Source organism: Podarcis cretensis (genome assembly GCF_951804945.1).
Source record: "Podarcis cretensis genome assembly, chromosome: 16".
Lineage (NCBI taxonomy): Eukaryota > Metazoa > Chordata > Lepidosauria > Squamata > Lacertidae > Podarcis > Podarcis cretensis.
In genome coordinates this window covers 27,147,811-27,166,050 of record NC_137186.1, presented here as the reverse complement: position 1 = coordinate 27,166,050, position 18,240 = coordinate 27,147,811, and the positions used below count along the sequence as shown (strand labels likewise).

At 49.2% G+C, this 18,240-nt stretch overlaps 1 protein-coding gene across 1 annotated transcript in view; it reads right to left on the bottom strand.

Moving 5' to 3' along the window:
• Window positions 1–137: 137 nt before the first annotated feature.
• The window catches only part of LOC307204729 (scavenger receptor class F member 2-like), a 54,251-nt gene continuing 36,148 nt past the window's right edge, over window positions 138–18,240 (bottom strand). Inside the window, 2 exon segments of the mRNA XM_079956589.1 lie at window positions 138–2,906; window positions 6,618–6,770. Of these exon segments, the coding sequence (XP_079812715.1) occupies window positions 1,729–2,906; window positions 6,618–6,770 (1,331 nt within the window). The 3' untranslated portion in view covers window positions 138–1,728.

Here is an 18,240-nt window from a genome sequence, read left to right as displayed (position 1 = left end):
TCTCAGGTGTGCTGGAGGGCCAGCCGACTCTTACCAGATTGCAGGGAAGGGCCCAAACAGTTGGTGAAGAGTAGACAGCTGCCAGGAGAAGAGGTCAGGAAAGGCCAAAGCACAGGCACCGAAACCACACACGGAGCTAGAAATACACCGTTTCTTTTTAATGGAGGAAGCTTTCAATGGAGACGCTAGACTTGTGTACCAAACTGCCCTTGTCGTAGCCAGGACAGGAGGCCTCTTATGGTGGCCAGAACCACTGATGCAAAAAAAGGGGGGGCAGGGCGTCCATCGAAGCCAGCTCGAGGCAGCACAGCTGCAAGGGAGGACGGTGCCCATATTGGCACCACAGGATGAAAAAGCTCCAGCAGAAGGCGTGCCCAGTCAGGTCTGGGATGCTATCCCAAGACTGGGTGTGCTGAAGCTCCAGGCCAGTGCGAGGCCTGCACACATGGCCAGCTTGAAAGGAAAGTTGCCTCCCGCCTCTATGCCCACAGAGCAGCCTCCTTTGCCAACCTGATGCCCCCTTGCGCACCTCTGGCCTGTATCTCCCATCAACTGCTAATGCAATTCTAGGCTGTGGCAAGAGAAGTCCAGGGTTGAGATCAAGGGAAGTCATAGCACCACATTATTCTGCCTAGGTCAGACCCCACCCGGAGTCCTGTGTCCACCACAGTTTAAGAGGGATAGTGGCAAGCTGGAATGTGTGCAGAGGTGGGCGGCCAAGATGATTGAGGGTCTGGAAACCAAGCCTTATGAGGAATAGTTAAGGGCATGTTTAGCCTGGAGGAGACTGGGAGGTGACATGAGAGCCATCTTCAAATATCTGAAGAGTTGTCACACGGAAGATGGGAGCAAGCTTGTATTCTTCTGCTCAAGAGAGAAGGATCTGAACCAACGGATTCAAATGACCAGAAAGGAGATTCCGACTCAGCATTAAGAAGGACTTTCTGACGGTGAGATCTGTTTGACAATGGAATGCACTCCCTTGGAAGGTGGTGGGCTCTCGTCATTGGAGGTTTTTAAAACACAGGTTGGATGCCCATCTGTCAGGGATTCTTTAGCTGTGATTTCCACAGGGCGTTGAATTAAATGACCCCCTTTGGTCCTTTCCAGCTCACCAATTCTATGATTCTACAACCAGCCCTGGTCAGCATGGCCCCATCATAGCCCCAGCGTCAGGCGGATGTTTAGCTTGGGGCTTTATGTGAGCGATAGCCCAGGACGTCGGGAAGCAGGGCAGCAGATTGGCAAAGGTCTCTGCCTCGTGGAGCTTATGCCATGGCCTTTTGTGACCACCATGCTCAGAACCTGAAAGCCAGCGACTCCATTGATGCAGGTTATAGCAACTTGGAAATCCCTAGGGGAGAGAAGCATGGCATACGCAATTATAATACTGGTACAAATAAAAGCCACCCAACCCACCCTGCTAAGCCCTCCCCCTCCCCGAGCCCCAGGCGCCCAGCGCTTGGTCCACAAAATCCCGTTCCCGCTCCACAAAGGGGGGAGCAAAATCAGAAGTGCTTTGGTTCTGCTGTCGGTGGGGGGTGAGGGAGAAGGCCTCTGTTGTCAATAGGGTCCACGTCTCACTGGTGGGGGGCACCCTCAAAAGAGTCTTTGCCAGTCTCCTGGCTTCCCCCGAGACAAGTTCTGTGCTTCCCCCGCAACCCCCAATCCTCACTTCCTTTGTTTTTGTGTGTGTGTGCAGTCCTCTCTTAGTAACGTGGCCACCTTCTACTGCACGGTCTGAGGTGACGTGGTGGCCGCTTTGGGCTGCTGCTCCATGGCGGCTTCTCTGCTCTTCTTCCTGGGGGGCTTTTTGATGGGCGTTTTCTTGACCACCTGGTCCCCGGCCACAGGCGTTGTTGGCTCTTGGCTGACACCGGAGCTGGGCTTTTCCGCCTTTCTGGGCTCACCGGCTGGCGCCTCCGCCACAGGGCTGATCAGTTTCTGCAAGTTTGGGGAGGTTGGCAGCACGGGCTTGCTGGACTTCTGGCTGCCGGCGGCCACGGAGCGCTTGGCCTTCTGCGGCGGGGTGGGCTTCTCCCTCTGGGCCGGCAGGGGGCTTACCCCGTTCTGCCGTGTGCCCCCATCACCCCGGTTTAGGCTCTGAGTCTTTTCCTTCAGCTGTGCCGCCAGCAGCGTGGCCGCCTCTGAAGACAGGTGGGGGTGAATGACTTCGGAGCGTAGTTTGCTGTGGCTGGGGCTTTTGGGGGCATCGCTCCCTTTCCGGTCCGGAGCGTAACTGCCCATCTTCTTGATCACGTTCTGGACAGCCCCGTTGATGTTCTCCATGTGCTCCGCGCTGGCCTTGTGCCTCTGCTTGAGCTTGGATGGGGACAGCTGCTCCCCGGACAGGGAGAGGGCCTTGCCTTCGGGGGAGCTCAGCTCCCTCGGGTGCTTTGGGGCTTTCTCTTTGCCCCTTGCGGCAGGCACCTTGCCATGGACCCCGGCTGACGTCTCGCTGGGGCTCCTCTTTCTCTTTGCCAAGCCCTGTTTGTGCTCCGTCAGGTCAGCCATCCCGATGGCGGGCAGGGAGTTGGACTGGTTGGAACTGTACTTGCTGTGGATCCAGGAGACTTTGGGCTTCGTCGAGGGGTCCGGCGGAGGGGGCTTGGCTCTCTCCGGCGATGGGGGCTTGGCGGCACCTGCGTTGTCATCTTCGTCTCTGGACTGCTTGGAGAGGCGAGCGATCCGGGCGTAGAGGGCCCCGCTGACCGAGCCAGACCCGGAAGAGGAGCGCTCGCTGTCAGAGGATTTGAGCAAGGGCGTCTCGCTGCTGTCCGCTGGGATGGAGGGGCTCTCTTTCAAGACGGTGTACTCTCCGGCTTCCTCCTCACTGATGGGTGGTGCCACCTTCTCCACTGGGTTGCAGGGAGCGGAAACTCTGTCCTTGCTGTCGCTCACACTCTCTGCAGAGGGAAAGCAGGCGGGGGTCATTAGGAGTCAGTGTGGAGCCATGTTTTAAATATCCCACAAGGATGGAGGACTTGTGGCCCTCCAGGTGTTGTTGGGATGCTAGGGACTGACAAGTGTGCATTGAGGAAAGGGGGGTCTGGAGTCTGTCTCAGGAGAGAGGGGGCAGTGATTTGTGGGGATCTGTATCAGCCAGCGGGCAAGAATCAGAGACAAGGAGAGATTCAGAGCTGGAGGAAGAGGAGGAAGTTGCAGGGCTGGCAAGTGAAGAGCCAGGTGCTTCCTCACTCTCTCCTGCACCCCTGTCTCCCAGAACCAGGAGGGGATTGAAGAGGGAAGAGCAGAGACAGTTTCTACACAGGCATAGTCTCCAGCTGCATGCATGCAGTCCATCAGGAGGTGGTAGTTAACTATCTGCTGTGTCTGGGGTGCACCTGTGACATGGGACTACAGATGGGATTGCTGCAATGTGCTTTAGGTGGGGCTGCTCTCGAAGACGATTTCAGCTGGTTGAAAACATAGTAGCCGAGTTCCTGGCTGGGTTTCTGTTTAGATCTCATATAACCCCTGTTTCTAAACAGCTGCACTGGTTGCCAAGTTTGTTTCCAGGTCCAATTTATGGTGCTCATGCTGGTGTTTAAAACCCGGAACAAACTTAGGCCCCAAATATCTGAAAGGCAAACTCCTTCCTGACAGAGCCTCTCGGTTGTTAAGTTCAGCAGAGGGGGCCCTCTTGGTAGTTCCAGTAACCTCAGAAGCCTGCAGCTATCTGCAGTTTGGGAGAGGTTTTTCCCTGGGGCAGCCCCTAAGTTGTGAAACTCTCATCCCACAGAGCTGCAGCTTCCACGTTCACTGTACAGTTTTTGTTGAGTGCTGAAGATGCACCTCTTTGGCACTTGAGACGTATATTTTCAGGACTCAACTTATTCTGGTGATTTAAAACTATTATTAATCTTTTATTTTAAATAGCTGTGGCTCATCTTGGGCCCTCGGGGTAAGGGCACATAATAAATGATACATCATACCCCTGACTATGCTGATTGGGGATGATGGGAACTGGAGTTCAACCACATCTGGAGGTCATGGGTTTCCCATCCCTGGCATAAATGAAGCTATGAATGAATTAGGGAGAGTGCAAGCTCCTCCACACCTTCTGCTTGAAGGGGGGGCACTTGATCCATCCCCCATTTTGTAAGATATGTCAAGGCAGCCTCTCTCAAATCTGTGGCCCTTCTGCTGTTTTGGACTACAACTCCCATCAGCCATAGAGCTGAGGTTCTGCTTTTGGGCTTTCTAGAAGAGGCATCTGGTCAGGCACAGTGAGAACAGAATGCTGGACTAAATATGAGCCTTTGGACTAATCCAGTAGCCCCATTCTTTGGCTCGGGCTGGTGGGAGTCCAATGGGGGAGTTGGGTGCCTCATTGACTTTTTCTACCTGTGGAAATAAAGGACTGGGATCCCAGGAGTTAATTTCCACTGGTGGGAAACTCTCTGCCTGGCAATTATGGTTTTCTGTTTTTTCTCCCTCTCTTTTGGAGTCACGCATGTGTGGCCTTAGAATTCTTTAGTCATTACAGGGCTATTTCACGAAGGCCTGCTATTTGCTACAGAAGGGTTGCGGTGGAGCTGGGCTCAGGCCAAATTCCTTTGCTCTGTAACGATTGCCAAAATTAAAGGAAGAGGGAAAAGAAAGGAGCTCAGCGGCTGGTATAGCAATTTAACCTCCTGGCTATGGTTAGGCTGCAAGATGGGAATGTGGACTTCAAGCATTGTAAGCACCGATGCACCCATCCCAGTTCCAGACAACCCCAGCTCTCTTTTTTAAGGGTTCTAGTCCTCAGTGCCGCAGATGAAAGCTTAGAGATGACATCAGGGGCTGCTGACGTCATCTTCAGAAAATATTCATTGCAATGAATGGGATAACTCCTTAGGTACAGTATGAGTCTTAATCTCAGGGTTGTGGGTTTGAGACCCATTTTGGGCAAAATAATTCCTGAATTGGAAGGGGTTGGGCTGGATGGTCTTTGTGACTCTACAATTTTATGAGTCTCTGACTTAAGGTAGGAATGTAGGAAGCAGACAATTGGGCCCAGCAAGTTCAGTATTGTCTACACTGACTCGCAGCTTCTTTGCAAGATTTCAGGTGGGGTCTCCTCCAGCCCTACCTGGAGATGTCATTAGGGATTTAACCAGAGACCCCGTGCAAGCAAAGCAGAAGCTCTACAAGTGAACCACAGCCCTTCCCAATACTGAGTCTTATACTGAATCAGACCATTGACCCATCTAGTCCAGCACTGTTCGCACTGACTGGCAGCAGCTGCCCAGGGTTTCAGGCAGGGTTTTCTCCCAGCACTACCTCAATAAGCCACTGAGGACTGAACCTAGGCCTTTCTGCATGCAGATGCTGTACTACTGAGCTACATCCCTTCTCCACAATGCAGCCATATTCATTAATTTAAATGAGTCAACTCTGAATATGACATTATTAGCTACAGCTCAAAATGTTTTTTCTATATTACAAATGTTCAATGTGTCACTTGACTCATATCACCTCAACACACACAAGGAAAACCAGATATAGTTATGCTCCGGTTATCTCCCACTTAGACTACTGCAATGCACTCTATGTGGGGCTGCCTTTGAAGGCGACTTGGAAACTACAACTAATCCAGAATGCTGCAGCTAGACCAGTGATTGGGAGCGGCCGCCGAGACCATATAACACCGATCTTGAAAGACCTACATTGGCTCCCAGTAAGTTTCTGAGCACAATTCAAAGTGTTGGTGCTGACCTTTAAAGCCCTAAATGGCCTTGGCCCAGTATACCTGAAGGAGCGTCTCCTCCCCCATCGTTCAGCCCAGACACCGGGTCGAGCTCCAAGGGCCTTCTGGTGGTTCCCTCACTGTGAGAAGTGAGGTTACAGGGAACCAGGCAGAGGGCCTTCTTGCTAGTAGTGCCCTCCTTGTGGAACACCCTCCCATCAAATATCAAGGAGATAAATAACTTTTAGAAGACATCTGAAGGCAGCCCTGTATCAGGAAGTTTTTAATGTCTAATGTTTTACAATTTTTTGTGTTGTAAGCTGCCCAGAGTGGGAATAATAATAATAATAATAATAATAATAATATAAACTACCCATGTGACTCATTGCCCCAGCCACTCTGGGCAGCTTCCAGGAAATTAAAACACAGTAAGACATCAAGCATTAAAAGCTTCCCTATACAGGGCTGCTTTGGGTATCTTCTAAACAACTATAGTTTTTTTTTAATTTCCTTGACATCTGATGGGAGGGCATTCCACAGGGTGGGTGCCACTACCGAGAGGGCCCTCTGCCTGGTTCCCTGTAGCTTCGCTGGCCTAAAGATCTAGGGTGATGTAGTGGTTTGAGTGTCAGACTAGGATCTGGGAGACCAGAGTTCAAATTCCCACTGGGTGTGACTTTGGACCAGTCCCCATCTCTCAGCCTAACCTACCTCACAGTGTTGTTGTAGGGCTTAAATGAGAATGGGAAGAAGTGCAGTATATGGGATATAAATGCAATAAATTAATTTCAGCTAAGGTTTTTACTTTGGAAGAAGCCATGGCAGCAGGGGATGCTGTAAGAAGGTGGCAAGTTTTTATGGCAGATACGCCTGTTGAGGCTCAAAAGTCTGGACTGCCATTGTACTGGGGTTCCCCAGAGCCCTGCCTTTCTGCCCTGCTCACCTTCGTGTGGCACGCAGTACACGGGGCCCTCATCCGTAGTGTCGAAGGACGAGAAGGAGCCCCGGGAGGACCACGAAGGCGACGGCTGCTCCACCACTGATGGGGGCTCAATGAAGCTGCAGTTCATGGTGTTCTCCAGGTCATGATGAGCCACTGCAACACAGAGAAAAGGTTGAGAAAGAGGTTCTCGGTCTGCATCTGAAAAAAGCAGGGCCGGATTTAGGTTTGATGAGGCCCTAAGCTACTGAAGGTAATGGGGCCCTTTATATGTCCAGCTGTCCTTGCCAACAACAAATTGTTGCTGTTTTTATGTTGAACATATGCTATACTGTATGGTAATTTATGCACCTAATAGGTATCTAAAGCCATTTGCATATAACAAATAGGAGCCTACACAACACAAAACACTGTTGCTGTACGTAGGTTTTATTTTATTTGTTTTTTAATTTTACATTTTGGAAATGTACATCCAGTTTTATTTCCTTTAATTTTTTGGGGGGCCCCCAAGAGAGTGGGGCCCTAAGCTATAGCTTGTTTAGCTTATACGTAAATCCAGCACTGGAAAAAAGCAATGAAAAGAAGAAACATTGGGGGGGGGGTAGCCGTGTTGGCTCAGAAAGAAACGAAATCCACACCCGAGAGACCAGATTCCCTTGATAATTAGGCCAACTGAAATCTCACCAAAAATTAGTGTGCAAGCTTTTCAGTTTTCCAGAATTCTTCATCAGGCTAGAACAGGGATGGGGAACCCATAACCCTTAGTGTGTGTGTGTGTGTGTGTGTGTGTGTGTGTGTGTGTGTATTACTGATTTTTTTTGCTCCTTAATTGCTTTGAGATTTTTTGTTTTACAATCAAGCAGTGTACACACACAATGTATACACCGCTTGATTGTAAAACAAAAACAAAAAACAAAATCTCAAAGCAGTTAACAAAGAACCAAAAAAAATAAATCAGTAAATAATATTTAAAGCAGCCAAAAATATATAAAAATCAGCAATAAACTAGAAACAGCAAAACGTACACCAACATTCCACATGTCTAGTAGGCTTGTTTAAAGAACTTTTTTTTTTTGCAGGTGCTGAAAAGAGTACAGTCAATAGTCAGGGAGTTCCAGAGTGCATGTGCTGCCACGCAAACACATTTATTACAGATGTGGAACGTGTATTATCTGGCACCTGTGACAGCCACAGTTCCACAGATCGAAACAGTCGAATAGGCCTATATGGGGGAAAGCGACCTCATAGGTAAACTGGTTCCAAGTTGTTAAGGGCTGTATATACTAATAGTAACACCTTGAACTCGCCCAGGGAGCAAGTTGGAAACCAATGCATATCTGTGAGCGCAGGTGTTATATGCTGATGAGGCCTCACACCCTGACTGCTCGGCAGAGATGATGGCAGCTGTGGACCAAAACATCTGAAGGCCATCAGGTTGAGGGAAAATGGCCTATGGTGCCTTCAGGTTGATGCTGCCCGCAAACACTGTAGCCTTCAAAGGTGTTTCATCTCTCATTGCTGCTTTTTGCACCTCTTCCAACCATAGGTTTACATTCAGTATTGGCAAAGTAGCCACATTGGATATTTTCCCCTTCCATGCATTCTAAGAACATCTCTTTGAAACCCACAGAAAAGGAGGAAACCTAGAATACATCACAAACTCCTGCAACACTTCTTGGGTGGTTCCCCCTCCCTTTTGTACCAGTGCAAGGCATTTGGGATGGATGAAGAGCCCCAAAAGGAGAGAACTCATTTGCATCATGCTCACCCAGAGGCAGAGGCAAGAATTACAGGCCATAGGCAAGCATCTATCTGGACCTTGCAGACACTGGCTTCCAAGAGAGTTGAAAGTGGTTTAAGGGAGTGGTGCTGTTTCTCACGGCATGGAGACATGCACATCAGTCTCTTTTGACCCACTGCAACCTGCAGTCGATGTTTTTGGAATAATACACAAAACCTGCAGAACTTACTCAGCCAGAAGCAAAAGGGGGTGGGGTCAGCGTATGCACCCATAATCAGCAACCTCTCATTCAAACTGCTGATGGGAGTTGCAGTCCCTTGATTGTTAATTCTTAATATTGCACTTTTATATGCCTGTTGTCTTTGTCCATGGAGTTTTCTTGGCAGGGATACTGGAGTGGCTTGCTGGTTCTGTATAGTTAAAGCTATGGTTTTCCCAGTAGTGATGTATGGAAGTGAGAGCTGGACCATAAAGAAGGCTGATCACCAAAGAATTGATGCTTTTGAATTATGGTGCTGGAGGAGACTCTTGAGAGTCCCATGGACTGCAAGAAGATCAAACCTATCCATTCTGAAGGAAACCAGCCCTGAGTGCTCACTGGAAGGACAGATCCTGAAGCTGAGGCTCCAAGACTTTGGCCACCTTATGAGAAGAGAAGACTCCCTGGAAAAGACCCTGATGTTGGGAAAGATGGAGGGCACAAGGAGAAGGGGACGGCAGAGGACGAGATGGTTGGACAGTGTTCTTGAAGCTACCAGCATGAGTTTGACCAGACTGCGGGAGGCAGTGGAAGACAGGAGTGCCTGGTGTGCTCTGGTCCATGGGGTCACGAAGAGTTGGACACGACTAAACGACTAAACAACAACAAAAATATTGCACTGCTCGGTATTTTATATTAGTACTTTGACAGGAGTTTCATTGACAGCATTTATATCTGTGTTAATTTTTAGATTGCGCTGCTTGGTATTTTCTTGTAATAATAATGAGTCTGGATTTTTACCGAGAGTATTTTCATTAACCTCCCCACACACAATCAGAATGAGTGCTCAGTGAAGACCAGGAACTGGGCTAACCTCCACAAAAGCTTTGTGCAATCAAATCAGGTTGAATGCTTGAATAAGCAGGCTGGCTTCAAGGAGGAACCACCATGCTAAACTCAAGATGATTAAGAGAGACCCAGAAGTCCTCAGAAAGAAAAGAGAAACTTTTCATTTATTCTAACAGCAGAGGGTGCCCTCTCCCTTTCTGGCTAAGAACTGCCTCAAGAGGGTTTATGCCGCCTGCTGAATTTGGCTGTCCTAGGAAATGAGAAGGTGCGCACAAGGCACTGAAGCTTATCCACAAGAGATAAGAAAATTGGGCTTGGGCTGACAGGGGATGTGAGGTCAGGGGCAGCAATGCTTCTGAATCTCAGTTGCTGGAAACTATAGAGCAGGGTATATTGCGCTACAGAATCTCAACATCAAAAAAACTAAGACCATGGCCACTGGTCCCATCACCTCCTGGCAAATAGAAGGGGAAGAAATGGAGGCAGTGAGAGATTTTACTTTCTTGAGCTCCATGATCACTGCTGATGGTGACAGTAGTCACGAAATTAAAAGATGCCTGCTTCTTGGGAGAAAAGCAATGACAAACCTAGACAGCATCTTAAAAAGCAGAGACATCACCTTGCCGACAAAGGCACATATAGTTAAAGCTATGGCTTTCCCAGCAGTGATGTATGGAAGTGAGAGATGGACCATAAAGAAGGCTGATCGCCAAATAATTGATGCTTTTGAATTATGGTCTGGAGGAGACTCTTGAGAGTCCCATGGACTGCAAGAAGATCAAAGCTCTCCATTCTGAAGGAAATCAGCCCTGAGTGCTCACTGGAAGGACAGATCCTGAAGCTGAGGCTCCAATACTTTGGCCACCTCATGAGAAGAGAAGACTCCCTGGAAAAGACCCTGATGTTGGGAAAGACCCTGATGTTGAGGGCACAAGGAGAAGGGGACGACAGAGGACGAGATGGGTGGACAGTATTCTCGAAGCTACCAGCATGATTTTGACCAAACTGCGGGAGGCAGTGGAAGACAGGAGTGCCTGGCGTGCTCTGGTCCATGGGGTCACGAAGAGTCGGACACGACTAAATGACTGAAGAACAACAACATATTGCACTCCAATCCTGATTTTGTGTTTCCCATTGAGGTATCTGGTTGGCCACTGTGAGAACAGGATGCTGGGCTAGATAGGCCATTGGCCTGATCCAGCAGGCTCTCTTTATGTTCTTAACTGATATTCAGAGGCACACTGCCTGCAACAGTGTAGACAGAGCACAGCCGTTGTGGATAGGCTTCTCCTCTGAATTTTTCTAGCCCTCTTCTAAAGCCATCCAAACTGGTGGCCATCCCTGCCTCTTGTGGGAGCAAATGCCATAGTTTAACTCTGTGCTGTGTGATGAAAAATAACAACACTCTTTTTTTTTTCATCTCTCCTGAATCTTCCAGTGTTTAGCTTCCGTGGATGGGTCCTGTATGGTTCTGGCATTATAAGAGAAGAAGGGAAACTCTCAGCAGCTGGCATAATGATGGATTCTGCTGAAATGGCTAAAATGACCGGAAGAACCAGAAATCAGGAAGATCAAAACTTTAATAAGGAATGGGGAAAATTTATAACTTATTTTAAAGACCATCGTAAACAGTTGAAATCGTTAGTAGGATTGGGATATCACTTGTAGTTTAAGGCTGGATTCTGGACACAATGGTGATGTAAAAGACTTGGATCATCATAAAAGATGCAGGAGGAAATGATTAATAATAGGACCCACAAAGGGGAGGATGGAAGTTCAGGAGATTCCTTGGAATCTTGTTTTTATGATTTAGGTTTGATTATATCTCTGTGGAATTTTAATTTGAAAAAAACCAATTAAATAAATTTAATGGAAAACTCTCAGCAGCCACTTTAGAGAATGAAGATGCTGGGAGAACGAATTGCAGCGCACTTGCACAATAACATGGCCGTTGAGCCTTCCCCTGCCGCATAACGCTTTGCAAACGAGACTGGGACCTGCCTGCCTGAACAGCCCCTGGGCCAAGGAGACCCCAAACAGGGCGGCTTCTGTGCAGAGTGAGCCCCCCGAGGGATGCAGAGTTTCCTGTAGCTGCTCGGCACTCAGACATCTGGTTCTGGGTGACTCGTTGCCAAATAAATCATGCCAAGAGCGGCTGCAAAAGCGCCGTGCTGCTTCCTGCGGGCCTCTCGCTTCCAACCAGCGCCACCCCCCCTCCCAGCCACAGCGTTTCTCCCCACAGATCCCCATTTTCACTGGCCTGCCTCCTGGGCCAACACTAGTCAGAGGAGGTCTTAGCCCTTGTTTCCTTAAAGTTGGAGAAGAAGGGCAAGGGCGGGTGGTGGGGGCAGGGTAGCAGTACATCCGCTTTGCATGCAGAAGGTCCCGGGTTCAAACCCTGGCATCTCCAGGTAAGGCTGGGAGAGACACCTGAAACTCTGGAAAGCTGCTGCCAACCAGTGTCAACAATACTTGGCTAGATGGACCAATGGCGTGACTCAATGTAAGGGAGCTTCCTGCCTCCTTATCGACATAGATACCTCCAGACTTGCCTTATGTTCACAAAAATTCTTTGGATAAGATACTTAAGTTTTCTGTAAATATATATTTTTTCATCAGGCTGATGTTTTTAGTTTTCTCCGAAATATTTATTTCTGTTGTCTATGGCTCTGGTAACCTTTTTTTTGGTTAGATTACTGCAATGCATTATATGTGGGGCTGCGCTTGAAGATAGTTCGGAAACTGGTGCAGAATTCGGCAGCCAGGTTGGTCACTGGGGCAAGATGGACTGAGCACATCACACCAATTCTGGCCCAACTGCTCTGGTTGCCAAATAGCTTCCAGGCCAAATTCAAACTGCTGATTTTGACGTATAAAACCTTACGTGGCTCAGGACCCCAATACGTCAAGGACTACCTCCCCCCCATATGAACTGGCCTGGACATTGTGTTCATCATTTGAGGCCATTCTCCGTCTGCCTCCTCTATGGGAGTTCTCTATGGAAGGGCCTTTTGAGTGGTGGCTCCCCACTTGTGGGATGCTCTCCACAGGGAGGCTTGCCTGGTGCCATCATTACGGGTGCCAGGTGAAAACATTCCTTTTCTGCCAGAGCTTTGGTTTTTAATTTTTCTGCAGCCTTCTTCAGTGGGTGGAATGTTTGAATCCTATCTTTAAAAAATAAGAATGTCTTTTTAGATTTTTCTATGCTTTGTTCTACATCGGTTTTAATGTATGTGCTCGTTTCTATATGTTTTGTAAGTTGCTTTTGTAAAAAAAAAGGGGGGGAGCAACTAATAAATTTAATAAATAATAAATAATGTAAATCTATTAATTTCCTTAATATTAAATTTCCATTGTTTTTAATATTTATACAGCAGTAGCCATCCACAATCCTTTTAACTCTTTCGGTTTTGTGCCTTAACTTCCAATGAAGAACAGTTTCAGCATTTGGGACTTTTAAATTTAGAGAAAAGCCAAGTACGAGGAGACATGATAGAAGTTTAGAAAATGATGCAGAAAGTGGAGAGAGAAAATTTTCCACAATGCTAGAACTGGTAAAAGGTAAAGGACCCATGGATGGTTAAGTCCAGTCAAAGGTGACTATGGGGTTGCAGCGCTCATCTCACTTTCAGGCCGAGGGAGCTGGCGTTTGTCCACAGACAGCTTTCCAGGTCATGTGGCTAGCAGGACTAAACCACTTCTGGTGCAACGGAACACAGTGATGGAAACCAGAGCGCACAGAAATGCCCTCTACCTTCCTGCCACAGCGGTACCTATTTATCTACTTGCACTGGCATGCTTTTGAACTGCTAGGTTGGCAGGAGCAGCAGGAGCTCACCCCATCGCAGGGATTCGAACCGCCGACCTTCCGATCGGCAAGCCCAAGAGGCTCAGTGGTTTAGACCACAGCGCCACCCGCTCCTCCCCGCTAGAACTGGTAGACATCCAGTGAAGCTGAATGTCGGAAGATTCAGGACAGACAAGAAGGACCAGCTTCTTCATACCTAGCATAGTTAAAACTCTCTCCCACTGTAGAATCATAGAATCATAGAATCATAGAGTTGGAAGAGACCACAAGGGCCATCGAGTCCAACCCCCTGCCAAGCAGGAAACACCATCAGAGCACTCCTGACATATGGTTGTCAAGCCTCTGCTTAAAGACCTCCAAAGAAGGAGACTCCACCACACTCCTTGGCAGCAAATTCCACTGTCGAACAGCTCTTACTGTCAGGAAGTTCTTCCTAATGTTTAGGTGGAATATTCTTTCTTGTAGTTTGGAGCCATTGCTCCGTGTCCGCTTCTCTGGAGCAGCAGAAAACAACCTTTCTCCCTCCTCTATGTGACATCCTTTTATATATTTGAACATGGCTATCATATCACCCCTTAACCTCCTCTTCTCCAGGCTAAACATGCCCAGCTCCCTTAGCCGTTCCTCATAAGGCATCGTTTCCAGGCCTTTGACCATTTTGGTTGCCCTCCTCTGGACACGTTCCAGTTTGTCAGTGTCCTTCTTGAACTGTGGTGCCCAGAACTGGACACAGTACTCCAGGTGAGGTCTGACCAGAGCAGAATACAGTGGCACTATTACTTCCCTTGATCTAGATGCTATACTCCTATTGATGCAGCCCAGAATTGCATTGGCGTTTTTAGCTGCCGCGTCACAAGTTGATGGCTACCAACTTGTATGGCTTTAAAAGAGGATTGGATAAATTCATGGAGAATGAGGCTACCAACGCCTACTGGACAGGATGGCTCTGTTCTCCACAGCTGGAGGAAGTAATGTTTCTGAAGATCAGTTGCCAGGATCTGCAGGAAGGGAGAGAGCTCTTGTGCTTACAGGTTTCCCAAAAGAGGCATCTGGTTGGCCACTGTGTGAACAGGATGCTGGACTAGGTGTGACCAGATGCACTGACCTAAGCCAGCAGCCTCTTCTGATGCTCACCCTATGGCATGGTCCATAGTTGCTGCACCAATGTTGCAACCTTCTTGCTGGATATGCTGTTCCAAAGAGAAGGCTGGCACCATCTTCCATTTCCTGCTCAGGGGAGGAGGAGCTGTAGGGCAACCCACCACCTCCCTCCTCCTCTTCACTTCCATTCCTCCTCCTGGGGAAACCGAAAGGCCTTCATAGTGAAAGGGCCACCAGATCAAAAGCAGCTTTGAAGGCCACAGGAGAGCTGACCCGCTCCGGGCAGAACAAGCAACTTCCTCAGCTACTGCATAAACAGAGACTTCCTTCGCCGTCAAACAGGAAGGTTAGGCCTGTTCAAGAGTCTGCTTCTACCTCACAGAGCCAGGGCAAGTGGGCACAAGATCTGGGAAGGGCACTCCAGGGCAGACCCTGTGCAAGCCTGGAGGTGGGTGGTGTTTATGCATCGAGGGGCATTTTTTTTAAAAGCTCCCAGGTGCTTGCAGCTCGTGCTTTTTTTTTTTTTTTTTTTGCTTGCTATGAGCGATGAGATAATCCCCTCCCCCAAGTGAAACCTCCATGTGCCAGGGCAGTCTATCTTGGAACACCAGATGCTGGAGACAAACACTGTTGCTGCACACAGAGGAGGTCATAGTGTGTGAGAGGGAGAGGCAGGCAAGTTGCGCTCTCTCGGAATAATCTTGCTTAGGCTGTGCTGCTCAGCTCCATCCCTACAAGGGGATGTGGCAGCCCTTTCCACCATTTTGAAAGAGCACTTTTGGTCAATGCGTTGAGACATGCGTGACTTACTGGATGCATCCCATGGCAGGACAAAAGTAATCTCATTTCAGAAAATGGCCTTGAAGATACCTAATGGTAAAAGACCAGAAACCTAAATCTATTATAAGTAGCTGTATGAACTAATGAAAATAGTTCATGTGCTGGTTGTGGGCACCTAGGAGGCACCGAGCTGCATGCAAGAGCACTAACACACAGAAAACCCACAATGTGTTGCTCTATCTAGCTTAATATTGCCTACACTGACTGGCAGCAGTTCTCCAGGGGTTTCAGGCAGGGAACACTGGAGATGCCACTGGTGGCTGAACCTGGAACCTTCTGCATGCAGAGCAGACGCTCAGCTACCAAGCTGCTACGGCCCCTTCTGCAGATCGTGGGCTGGCTTCTTAAAAACTGTGCCAGTTTTGCAGAAAGAAAGAGTGGGGGGGGGGGGAGGAGAATGGAAACCTAAAAGGGGTGGGTGGGAGAGATGGTCCGCTTGCCCTGGTCTCCCAGTGGCTCCAGCCTGCAAGCCCCCCCCCCGGCCCTCAACTACAGCTGCGCGGGACCTCAGCCCTCCGCGGTCAGGGATGGATAAAAAGAACATATGGCGAAGCCTGCATGCCAAGGCAAACAAAGGAGCCTGTGACCAAAGCATTTCATTCCAGTGAAATAACAGCCCCTCTGGCAGTCGAGCGAAGCCGCGGGAAGGAAGGCCAGCCTCGGAGAGGGTGTCCGCAGACAGGAGAGAGCGAGCAGATGCAAATCGACTTCTTCATGTCACAAGGGTCTCGGCTGCCAGGGTGGGTTGTCTGGTTTCCAAAGTGGGCGCATCCCCTGTGGGGTAGTAGGATTCCCTGGGGGTGCGTGTGTGTGTGTGTGCTAGGAGGCAAGGAGGGGCAAAGGGATGCCGGAGGCGCAAATGACTATCACAGAACCATAAAGACTAGTGTTGGAAGGGACCTCCAAGGGCCATCAAGTCCAACCCCTTGACTTTTCCTCTACGCCAGACATGTCCAACCGGCCGGCCACGATCTATAGGTAGATTGCCGGAGTGCTCCTGGTCCATCGCTGGATTAAGAAAAGTTATTGCCTGTTTGCTCCTGATCAATCGTGCCATGCCGCGCCCCCGCTCTATGTCCCACTGCCGCTGCTACAGCTGTGAAAGCTTGTCTTCCCAGCGGCGGTGGCATAGGGGAGAGAATGAGGGAGGGCGTCGGACTGTTTAGTGATTGATTTAATGCAATCGCCCCCCCCCCCAAATATAGCTCAACAACAAAAGCTCAACCACTCTCGTCAATCCTTCCTAAAAGGCTCAGCAACTCTGGGCGATGCTCCCCCTCAAAAAGCTCAACAAATCTGGTCTGCCCCCCCCCAAAAAAAAACCTCTTGGCAATGACAATGGGTAGATCATTGCCAGTTTTATTATACAGTGGTACCTCAGGTTAATAACTTAATTCGTTCTGGAGGTCTGTTCTTAACCTGAAACTGTTCTTAACCGGAGGTACCACTTTAGCTAATGGGGCCTCCCGCTGCCACTGCCTATGCAATTTCTGTTCTCATCCTGAAGCAAAGTTCTTAACCCAAGGTATTATTTCTAGGTTAGCGGAGTCTGTAACCTGAAGCATCTGTAACCTGAGGTACCACTGTACTGGGAGTAGATTGCAGTCTCTAGAGAGTTGGATGTGTCTGCTTTATTCTAAAATCTCCCAAACTCTGCAAGCTTTCCTCGCTCCATCCCCATGATGGTTTTAGTCGACCTTTCCTGAACTTTTTCCAACTTGACCTCAGATGGGTAGCCAGGAGGTGAGGTTTCCCACACCTGGTGCTGATGCTGTTTTCCTGCATGCATCTTCATCCTCATCTAGGGGTTCTCACACACTCTGGGAGAAAGTGTGGCACTATTCCTACTGCTTTTAGTTTAGGTAAAGGTAAAGGGACGCAGGTGGCGCTGTGGGTTAAAGCCTCAGCGCCTAGGGCTTGCCGATCGAAAGGTCGGCGGTTCGAATCCCTGCGGCGGGGTGCGCTCCCGCTGCTCGGTCCCAGCGCCTGCCAACCTAGCAGTTCGAAAGCACCTCCGGGTGCAAGTAGATAAATAGGGACCGCTTACCAGCGGGAAGGTAAACGGCGTTTCCGTGTGCGGCTCTGGCTCGCCAGAGCAGCGATGTCACGCTGGCCACGTGACCCAGAAGTGTCTCCGGACAGCGCTGGCCCCTGGCCTCTTAAGTGAGATGGGCGCACAACCCCAGAGTCTGTCAAGACTGGCCCGTACGGGCAGGGGTACCTTTACCTTTACCTTTAAAGGGACCCCTGACCTTTAGGTCCAGTCGCGGACAACTCGGGTTGCGGTGCTCATCTCACTTTACTGGCCAAGGGAGCCGGTGTACAGCTTCTGGGTCATGTGGCCAGCATGACTAAGCCGCTTCTGGCGAACCAGAGCAGTGCATGAAAACGCCGTTTACCTTCCCACCGGAGCGGTACCTATTTATCTATTTGCACTTTTGTGCTTTCGAACTGCTAGGTTGGCAGGAGCTGGGACCGAGCAACGGGAGCTCACCCTGTCGCGGGGATTCGAACCGCCGACCTTCTGATCAGCAATGCCTGGCTCTGTGGTTTAACCCACAGCGCCACCCACGTCCCTCTTAGCAGGCAGCAAAAAGCAATGCGGGGGGCAGGGGGAGGAGCAGAGCTGCTCTGGGCTGGACTATCCACTCTTGCACCCCCTTTGGGATTACTAATACAGTGGTACCTCGGGTTAAGTACTTAATTTGTTCCAGAGGTCCGTTCTTAACCTGAAACTGTTCTTAACCTGAAGCACCACTTTAGCTAATGGGATCTCCTGCTGCCACCACGCCGCCGGAGCACGATTTCTGTTCTTATCCTGAAGCAAAGTTCTTAACCTGAAGCACTATTTCTGGGGTAGCGGAGTCTGTGACCTGAAGCGTATGTAACCTGAGGTACCACTGTAATACTAATAATACTAATACTACTACTACTAATAAATTTATAAGCCACCCATCTGACTCATTGCCCCAGCCACTCTGGGCAGCTTCCAAGAAATTAAAACACAGTAACACATTGAACATTAAAAGCTTCCCTATACAGGGCTGCCTTGGGTGTCTTCCAAACAACTGTATAGTTTTTTTATTTC